The sequence below is a fragment of the Mus musculus genome, chromosome 7 (genome assembly GCF_000001635.26).
Source record: "Mus musculus strain C57BL/6J chromosome 7, GRCm38.p6 C57BL/6J".
In the NCBI taxonomy this organism is placed as follows: domain Eukaryota; kingdom Metazoa; phylum Chordata; class Mammalia; order Rodentia; family Muridae; genus Mus; species Mus musculus.
The window spans coordinates 118482966-118493264 of record NC_000073.6 but is presented as its reverse complement, the minus strand read 5'-3'; the positions used below and the strand labels follow the sequence as shown (position 1 = coordinate 118493264).

At 49.4% G+C, this 10299-nt stretch overlaps 1 protein-coding gene across 1 annotated transcript; it reads left to right on the top strand.

Moving 5' to 3' along the window:
- Nucleotides 1-1289: 1289 nt before the first annotated feature.
- Itpripl2 (inositol 1,4,5-triphosphate receptor interacting protein-like 2) lies at nt 1290-8154 on the top strand. The gene has a single exon (NM_001033380.3). It carries the CDS (start codon nt 1931-1933, stop codon nt 3536-3538), a length of 1608 nt encoding a protein of 535 aa, NP_001028552.1. The 5' UTR covers nt 1290-1930; the 3' UTR covers nt 3539-8154.
- The last annotated feature ends 2145 nt before the right edge of the window (nt 8155-10299 follow it).

The window sequence follows — 10299 nt, the reverse complement described above, 5'->3', positions numbered from 1 at the left end:
GGAATAACACCCAAGGTTAACTTATGGCTTTCACATATAAATGTGAGTGAACACACACACACACACACACACTTCTGCTTAGCCTGACTAGTTCAGTCAGGATCTCCTGGACTAATGCTGGGATGACCCTCTATCCTGGTTCTATGGTTGGGATCCCATATGCTCTAAGTCATTTACCCTTGCTCCCCTTATACAGCAGCAAGGTGTAATAAGTGTGAACAAATACAGACGACTATTCAAATACATTCAAATTGTTCCTGGGACTTTCGTGTTATGAAAAAGCGCAGGCTTTCCAGGTTTGTAAGAGTCCTCACAAAGGACTCAGAAAAAAAAAAAATGCCCAAAGGACACATGGACCTCTTCCCTGGCCACCCTGCCTTCTGACTCCTCTAGATGGAAGCACAGCTCTGCAAAGGCTGTGTGACTTTGGGTGATCTTTGGAACCTGGCTGGACTCTAGTATCAGAAAATCTGAGAAGATACTACTTATTGGCAATAGATATTAGCACTAAGGTCTTATCAGTATGGATTAGCATTAAAGTACAGAGTAAGTATGTACCATGTGACTGATGCAGGTATAAGGCAAACCAAAACCAAAACACAGTTCTTTCTTTCTTTTCTTTCCTTTTTAAAGTAAGTGTGTGTGTGTGTGTGTGTGTGTGTGTGTGTGTGTGTGTGTGTGTGTGCTTGCATATACGAGGAGGTCAGAGGGTAGGTAACTTGCAGAACACTTCTCTCCCTCCACTATGCAGGTTTGAGAATCAAACTCAGGTGGTGAGGCTGGGCATCAAACCTGTCTCCTGTCCTGCAAAAACTATCATTATCGCTTTGCACCAGCTCTCCCAGGTCTCAGATCCAACACTACCTCGTCAGACACCCTACAGTTTGGGGCAGGACTCTGAGGATCATCCTTTGGAAGATCAACCTGTACTCCTTCATTCAGCTTCCTTTCAGAACATCTGCTGGTGGGAATCTTTGTTTTTGAGACAGTCTATGTAGCCCAGACTAGTCTTGAACTCATGACTCCAGCCTCGGGATCAGAGGCAGTCATCACCACCCTTCTCTGTTCGTAGTCCCGTTTTACCAGACTGTGAGCTTGAATAACAGGCAAGAGAACCTCCACACTATCAACTGCATTCCCAGCCCTTAGGCTCCTGTCTAGTGCTTAGTAGGTACTCTACAGAGGTTTACAAGACAGCACAGCGGCAGACAGCTAGGGGCCACTTCCGCCCGAGCCTGCCACGCCGCCAGCGGGACTCGTTGGGGGTGGGGCCGGGCGAAGGGAGGGCCGGGCGGTGGGGCTGCAAGCCTTCCTCCAGCAACTTCCCAGTAAGTGCGGGATCAGATGCAGCCACCGCCCCGGAACCAGGCCTTCCCCGTTCTGCCTTCCAGGAGGGGGCCCAGGAGTAGCCCTCGGGAGTGCAGTCTCCCGCAAGTCCCGAAGTCCCTCTGGCCACCCGACGTCGAACCAGGCGGAGGCTGGGAGGGGGCCGCCCTCCCCGCGAGGCTCCAGACTCCGGCATTTCCTCCCGGCTGCCCGGCGCGGCCTTCCCCTCCGAAAGAAGAAAATCCCGGGACCCGAGTAACCCGGCCGATCGCCCCTGTGCACAGCTGTGGCGGAGCCAGGAGGGCCGCCCAGGGTAGGGTAGGAGTCCGGGGCAGAAGCCAGCCCAGGGCAGCGCGGCTGGGACTGAGCGGGACAGGGACAGGGCGCGGTCAGGGGCCGGAGCGAGCTGCGCGGGCGGCGCCTGGAAGGGGAACTTGAGCTAAGAGTGGAGGCAGAGCAGCGGGGCTGCTGGCCCCGGCGCTGCGAGCGGGGAGCCTCCTTCAAGGCCAAGGACACGGGGGCCTCGGGGCCTCCGGGACGCTGCGCGCATGCTGGGCAGGGGACACCACCCGGGCTCGCGCCCTGGGCCGCCCGGTCTCCCGGCATGTCCGTGCGGTACACGCTCAACCTGCGGGTCTTCTGGCCCTTGGTGACCGGGCTGTGCACGGCGCTGGTGTGCCTCTACCATGCCCTACGCAGCAGCGAGGATGCCCGGGCCGAGTCCCCCGACGGCGCAGACAGCGGTTTCCCGTTGCTCAAGGTGGCCATCCTTCTTCTCCTCGGCTACATCCTCCTACGATGTCGCCACGCCATCCGCCAGCGCCTGTTGCCAGGCTCTTCCCGCCCGCGTGGTCATGCCAACTTCTCAGCCAGATCCTTGCAAGAGCCAGGCCTGAGCATCTTACTGGAGAGTTACTATGAGCACGAAGTGCGCCTGTCGCCGCATGTGCTAGGTCACAGCAAGGCACATGTGAGCCGGATTGTGGGGGAACTAGTGCAAGCTGGCCGGGCCCGAGGGTCTCCAGGCCTCATCACCGGGGGAGCACTGGCTTTGGCCTTCCGGGGAGACTTCATCCAGGTGGGCAGCGCCTATGAACAGCATAAAATCCGCCGACCCGACAGCTTCGACGTGTTGGTGCCACTGCGACTCCCGCCGCAGGTGGCGCTGGAGCCGCGGAGCCTGGGGACCGAACCCTCGCTGACCCCAGCCTTCCGCAGCTGCTTCGTGTGCGCCCTCAAGGCACCACCCTCGCCATCGGGGGCCTCGACGGGCCAGTGGCATCGCGACTGCAAACCCTTCGCTGAAGGCTTCTGTGTGGATGTGCAGGGCCGTCGCCACCTCTCAGCTACCCTGGTACTGCGCTGGTTCCAGGCGCACCTACAGCGCTCCTTGGCCACTGTGCGCTACAGCTTGGAGGGTCGCTGTCGGGTCAGCCTGACCCCAGGCAGTCTGGAGCAGCCCCCCACCCTCCACATCCTTCCTTGCCGCACGGACTATGGCTGCTGCCGCCTTTCCATGGCCGTGCGCCTCATCCCTGCTGTCCACCTGGGTGATGGCGTCTTCCTTGTGGCACCACCACCACCACCCTCGCCTAGCGGGGCCCTGTCAGAGCTCCCGGGTGGCCTGCGCGCCGAGGCTCTGTGGGGTGTGAACACAGCACGTCAGGAGCAGAAACTGCTGGGCTGGCTTCAGGAACGGGCGCCTCCAGGTGCCTGCTATCTCAAGTGCCTGCAGCTGCTTAAGGCTCTTCGAGACTTGGGTGCCCGCGGGCTGGACCCGATGGCTGCTACACACTGGGGACGTATCCTGTCCTCTTACGTGCTCAAAACGGCGGTGCTGGAGGTGCTTCTGAACGAGGGCAGCCCAACGCCCAGCTGGGACGAGGCACACCTGAGTGAGTGCTTGGAGAAGTTGGTGAAGTTCCTTAGGGACTGCCTGCTGAGACGCCGAGATCTCTTCCATTGTGTCCTAGGTCCGACTGGGGCGGCTGCCGAGGTTGGCCCCCTGCCCAAGGTGCTGCGGGAGGCCGCTCCTGTTGACCTCCTGGCGCCTTTCGACCCGCACTCCCGGGAGCTTGCAGCAGCGCGGTTGCTGTCCACGTGGCGAAGGTTGCCCCAGCTTCTCCGAGTCTACGGTGGTCCCCGCTACCTTGCCAGGTGTCCAGCACCCCGGAGTCAACGCATCCAGGGCTCCCCTGAAGATGAACCATGAACCCTGATTACACTCCACCTGACCAAATGCCCCTTTCCCATGAGATGAGAGAGCGGATGGCAGCTAAATTCAAGAAGAGCTGTTCAAGGTGTGGGAAAATTTGAAGGATGTCACAGGATTTGATGGCACAAATGTTCTGTCCTAGGCTCTATGGCCTAAGATATCAGTGGCATCTTCTGCAGACCTATTAGAGTATCTTGGGTGGTCTCATACACAGATGTCTCTGACCCCGAATTATTAGAAGCAATCACCTTTGATATACTTATTTGGTAAATACTAGGTTCCCAATTGATCCCTAGTTTTGGAGGGGTGTTGTATGTATGTTTCAATGCTGGGGCTAGAATCCTAGATCCCTATGCTAGGTGGGCCCTCTACCACAAAGCTACATCCTGGGCTCCCAGTTTTTTGTTTGTTAGTTTTTGTTTTGTTTTTAAAGAATAATTATCCACAACTGGAATTGAAATTCTAGTCCAGCTGTTAGCATTCCAGAGTCCTGATTTAGCTATTTCCATGAGCATGCATGTATTTTTTAGTGGTGCAATCACAGGTTTGTTGAATAAGATTAATGGAGTTGTTATAAATTAAGTGACCAATGCTAAGAGGTGGCCAAGAGCTGGTCAGAGACTTTCAGAGCAAGTGGCACTTTATGTCTAGTCATTTTCTTGTTCTGTGTTTGTTGGAACCAAGGGCTATTCAAAAGAGCTTCCACACAGTTATCTGAAAGACCAGGGCTCTGAAAAGCAGCCAGCCAGCCACCATCAGCACTCCTCCAGGTCATAGGTGGGGATTTGCACTTGACACTCAATACCTGTTCATTTGAGCCAGGCAGAATGCAGAGGGAAAGATCCTTGATTAAGACAGGTCTGGCAAAAGTGTAGAACATAAGTCTTTTAGAAGCTCCTGCCTAGGGCTCATCGTAGGCTGGATACAACCCACTTAGGTCTCAGAGCCTCTGAGCAAAGGCCCCGTAGGCTTGTCTCAGAGCATAAGGACCTCTGAGGAGAAAATGCTTGGTGTGCTGCCTGGGAATGGGGTAGGGTCCAGTGATGTCTGATATCGGGGTAGTGGCTGGGAGGTTCTTGATTGCCTAAGCAGCCTTACATCGTATTGAAGGCCAGTCAATTCTTGCTTCTGCTTATGACTTGTAAAATAGTAGCATGAGGTGTGTGCTTGGAGACCTGTCAGTCTCCAGCAGTGGGCAGAAGAGATAGGCGACAGGAGCAGAGGGAGAAAAGAGGGAGCTGGCTTACAGTCTTTGCCCTTCTCAGTTCTGAACTTCCCTGGCCTGGGCGCCCCTTGCTGTTGGGAGGATCCCATCCTCGAGTGCCTCCTATCCTCCTGCCTTCCAGACAACTTCCAATAGCAGTTCAAGTTTAGAAAGCTTCGTCTTCCTCTCTCCTCGTGGGAAGTGTGGCCAGTCTCAGTAATACACTTAGGGATTTTTTTTTTTTAACAACAAAGATCTGAGCTCCCTTAGACTCCTTAAAGTGAAAGTTGGAAGATAAAAATAGTCACATGAATGGGGTCATTGTTTCATTTCTTAGCTATGTGGAGGGAACTCTGCAAACTCTCTTTGGGGCACCCGGTTGGCAATCGAGGGGAATAGAGTGTAGGGACTTCTCATTTGTCCTTTGCAACTCTGACTGAAAGAGAGTTGTTTTGGAGGCCATCCCTCTTGATACCCCAGAGATCATTCTTCGTTTTTTTGAGGCCAATATTTGGTTATAAGGTACGGCATTGGATGAAAGGGTTGTTCTGTCAGCCTCTTGCAAAGATTGAAACTGCACAGTCGGTTTGATTTTAATTACTTTAAAAAGCCAATGCCAAGGGAAGATTGTGCATGTGTGTGTGTGTGCATGTGTATGTGTGTGTATGTCTGTGTGTTTGTGTGTTTCTCTGTGTGTATCTGTATCTGTGTGTGTGTATGTGTCTGTGTGTATAATGCACACATGATTTCTACATTCAGCCTGTTGCTGCCTCTGTAGTCATTAAGTTAGAACAGGGGAGAGGCAAATTTCCAGCTATTTCTAGCTTAGCTAGAAATTTCTAGCTAAGGAATCCCTTTTTTAAAAAGTCTTGATAATATTTTAAAGTATAAATCTGGTTAGGATCATAAATATGAATAGCTTATATAAACGTATCTTTCTTGTAGGGTTTTTTCTTTTTTTGTATTAATTACCCAAAGCTTCATCCATCCTCAAACTTTTAAAGTTTATTATTATTATTAAATTAATGGGCATTGTGTTTGTAAATTTTTTAAAAAATATTAATGTTTTATTTAAATGCCATGCTGAACAGTTGTTCTTGCCATGTGGCAACAAAAACAAGAGATTTCGATCAATTTTGATCAATATTTAGTGATCTGAAACATGTACTATGTACAGATGCAATAATACGGCTTTGAACTGAGTCCAGTGGCTGCCCAAGGCCTTTCAATTCAGCTCAGTTCTGCATTTCATATGGCTACTGTCATGGCCTCTATCTGACATGCACACACCTTTGGTGTATATTTGGTGCTGGAGAGTCATATATGCCAATATTCTCAGATACGATGGCTCTACCAAAAAATAAAAAGAGTTGTTTAGCCAGTGCCCAAAGAAAATCGTTTTTTTGAGGAAGATGACTCAGCTCTTTTGCGTCCAGACACCTCAGTAATTCCCACTGCCCAGCTCGGAGCCTTCCTGGAATGCTCATGGGCTGGGAGAATATGCGTTTTGCAAATGAAGGAGAGGACAGTGTGAATGGATGCAAATATTCTCTGAGGATTTGTGGGGAGGAGGTCTTAAGGTGTATGTGAAAGGAAGAGTTGGGAGGGAGAAGGGTGAAGACACCTCAAGGGTGGGAGAGAGTTTTGGGTGAGGAAATGTGTTTTTAAGTATGTGCTAGTTCAGGTCAGGAGTTACAAACTTAGCAGCCTAAAGGCAGGGAGATAAATAAGAGGGTGGAGGGTGTGGGGACTGTGCCTACCTTAAAGGAGGCAGCTCACCTCAGCTCCAGACTGGAAAATAAAGGGCTGGGCCAACAATCGGCATTTCAAATTAAAATACTAACGCTCACTGGTTTTTAATTTAAGAAGTAATTTAAAAAGTCTGAAACCACCAAGTGAGCCAGATATCTGGTTGAACCTGAGGCCAGCAGTTTGCGACCCCTTGCCTTACACAGTTAGCCTTCTCCCAGGTATGTATAGGCTTATATTCTTTGCCATAGAGACAGTGGTTAAATATATATAAGTGTGGGGGGGGGTGTTAGTTCATTTCTACTTTATCTCTCAGAGTTAAGCTTTGTTATAGGAATAACAGCAGAAAAAAACAAACAAACAAACAAAAAAAACAAAATACAGCCACAGATAACATTTATCCCAGTTCCTGGTAGGCTGGTAGGGTTTCCATGCAAGCCTGGCTCTCCAATTAAAATCCCAGCTAAAACATTTGGGGCAAAAAAAAAACCCCAAACAAACCCCAAAAAACAGTTGGGGCAACTTTTGGAGGGGTGGAGGGCTGGGGTGGGAGGCTGGTGATTTGAGATCAACTTTCTTAGCCTGGCTGGAGCTTGCCGATGAGTAATGAGGAAGAATTGCAGAATAATTTCTTTCTTCGTGTTTGGTTCTTATGTGAAAATTAATTTTGTTGTTGTTGTTGTTGACCATGGTAACCTAGCCTGGGCCTTCACAATATTGGTTGGAAACATTAAACACCAGCAAAACCAAAACAATATCAACAGCCAGTGTTCCAACTTTGGGCCAAATTGCATGGCTTTGTACTATTCCCACCTCCAAGAACACTGGCTGTCTTTCTATTCCTTTCTGACTCAGTGTCTCCCACCAAAAGGAGCACCAGCTGAGCCTCCTCCTAAAGCACCTCTTGTCACCTCCCAGAGGAAGTCACGTTTTCCACAGAACTGTGCTTCCTGGCTTTGACCTTGACAAAGAGGTTCCCCCCCCCCCCATGTCTACACAAGGAAAATTTTCTCCTGTGGTGGAAAAAAAATGAACCTCTCCCAAATTTCTGACACCCTCCAGAGGGAAACTGGCTCAGTGTTACCCCTGTGGTATGTGTTAGGTTTTTTTTTTCTTTCTTTAATTGCTTATCTGCAACTTAGACATATCTATTTATTTTTTATGGCACACGGTGGGGTGGGAGAGGGTAGTAAATTCCAGATCATGTACACAGAAAAAATAGACTGAAATATGCAGCTAGCTGATATGAAATCTGGTCCTGGAAGTGTTATATATGCAGGGATATTTTAGCACCTTTTAGGGAAAAAAAAAAAAAGATGTCTTGCCTCAGTCACTTGACTTGAAGCACTCCAGCTCTGGCTGTTTTAAACGTCCCTTATGACCCCAAACTGCATATGGGGATACAGTTTGGGGTCATGGTTACAGCCTAAGTTTGTTCCAATAAAAGAGACCAAAGAGTTAATCAGACCTGGTTGGCTGCTATAGCAACTGTGTGATTAAGGATGTCTTCATCACACAATTTCCATGGCCCCAGTGGTCAAGGCCTGTCTGTCACTCATCTTCATTCGAAGTGGAGTGTCTTTGCACTTTCGAACCTGTGGGTCACTTGGGGACCTTGTTCTTTCCAATTTTGCTATATCAATAAAGGAACTTGTGGAAACCTCTGGACTATGTGTGGGCTTTGGGGATCTGGGTGCTGGTGCCTGTGCCTGGACTAGCACAAACCTCAGTGGCGCCCCCTCCCCCTGCTGTGTGTGTGTGTGTGTGTGTGTGTGTGTGTGTGTGTGTGTGTGTGTGTGATGGGTTTGTGGGATTAAACTCAGGTCCTCCTCCTGCTTGGGTGGTAATCACATAACCAGCTTAGCCACCTCCCCAGCCTACCTCAGAGGCTTTTCTGGAACTCCATCTCATGATCCTGCTGGAGAGAATTGTTTGCCCGTGTGGGAGAAAATGCCCTGTAGACATACAGCTGTGCCCTGCCAGCCCCCTCCAACGTGAGTCAAGTATTGACCTGTGGCTAATTCATAGTTCAAACACTTTGCCCAGAAACTGCCTGGGCCCTGGGGCCCTCTTGACACGGTTAGCTGCTAACACTGAAAAACATCCAGCTTAGCTGAGAGGGCATCTTGGAGACCAAGTTGGGCGGTTGACATCTCAGCCAGGTAGGCCTCAATGAAACCTGCAGCTACGATGACTGCGCAATAGTTGTGGGTTAAGCCTCAGGGAAAGTTGATGAGTATGTTTTATTTGGTTTTAAATTAAAGTTGTAAAGACTTGGGCCATTGAAGACAGCACAGATATAGCAAAGACATACACTGCCTCTTCCAAGTTTACAGACAGGAGCTGGCAATCAGCTTCCAAATTACAGACAGGAGACTAGGGTACTGGGCAGGGAAGTCAAAGAAACCAACAAGAGAGAAACCTAGAGTGTAGAGATTTCCAGGAGGGCTTCTTGGAGTGGGTGGTGCCTATGTAGAGATCTAAACACAGGTTGGAATTAGCCAAGCCGAGGAAGTGGAGCAGCTGTGTAAGACTACACCAAACCTCACAGTGAGGGAACTGTGACAGAGGGAAACTGGTCACCTCACAGTCACAAGGAACCAAGAAAAGGAAGGAGCTATGGTCACAATATCTGCTCTCAGTTACCCTGCCTCCTTTCTCTATGGCCCAACCCCCAAAGGCACCACCATCTGCCCACAGCACCATAGCCAGACAACCAAGTCTCTACCACACAGACTTAAGGGAGACTTGAAGACCCAAGTCATCCCAGAAGAGCATGGAGGAAAGGCTATGTTTGGCTACTGCTTAGAAAAGCCTAATCTATAGTGATATCAACAAATAAGGATTTCAAAATCTACCCCTTCTAGTAGCTTGGATATAGGGTTCCACAGTTGAGGGGTGATTTGGGATCCGGGCATCTTTTTGCTTTGGCTTTCCAGATAGTTTTATCTTATCTTCAAGTATATGTCAAGATTCCACAATGACCACTATCTTTTCCTACAGTTGTCTTGTTAAGAGAGAGGAAAACTGATTATGGAAAGCAAAGGACTTAATTTCATTTCCTACTGGACATAGCCTGACACATGGCATATTTGCAAGGGACGCTGGGAAAGAGCCTGGTGCGTGGCTTTAAGCAGCACTGAGCAAAATGGGAAAGGCCAATGGGTATTTGTGGATACCTGCCATAGAATCTGCCAGTGAACAAAGCCTTAGGAACATATTCCAGAAGATTCTACCAGAAAAAGGGAGCAGTAGAGGACCTACCATTTCATATCTACTTGATTTAGACTGTCCTAAGTTGGCATGCCATAACCTTGACAGGTGTGTCTTGTCTCAGGGTCATGTTTACTTGTGATGATGATTATAATTATTTTGTTAAGCCAGTTAATTTTTTAAAAATACCACGCTTCAATATTCAACATGAGAGTGAAAACTCATCCTTTGATAGGGGTTCTGGAAGAACAACTCATGTACACAGGGGAAGTGTGAGATGTTTGCAGTCGCCCCTAGGATTGGAACAAGCAGAGGATGAGTTCACAAGAGGGGATCCCCCTCAAGCCTCAGCCCATTGTTTCTCCATCACAAGACTTTCTTCTCAGTGGGACCAAGGCTGACTCTACAGCTTTGAACACTTGGAGTAGCTGTGTGTAGGAAGAGGTCCATCCAGTTAGTGGCTTGCTCACAGTCATTTCCTTCTTCCACAGGGCCTCATCTTCTCACAAAACATTCTCCAGTTGTCTTAATTGCTAGAGTTCCAGGCAGAAGGCTCAGGTTCTCAGTGGCCCTGGCCCTAGCTTTCTTAGGA

Excerpts from the sequence above, each read along its gene's own strand:
- Itpripl2 (NM_001033380.3), top strand. The coding sequence starts at position 1,931 with ATGTCCGTGCGGTACACGCTCAACCTGCGGGTCTTCTGGCCCTTGGTG.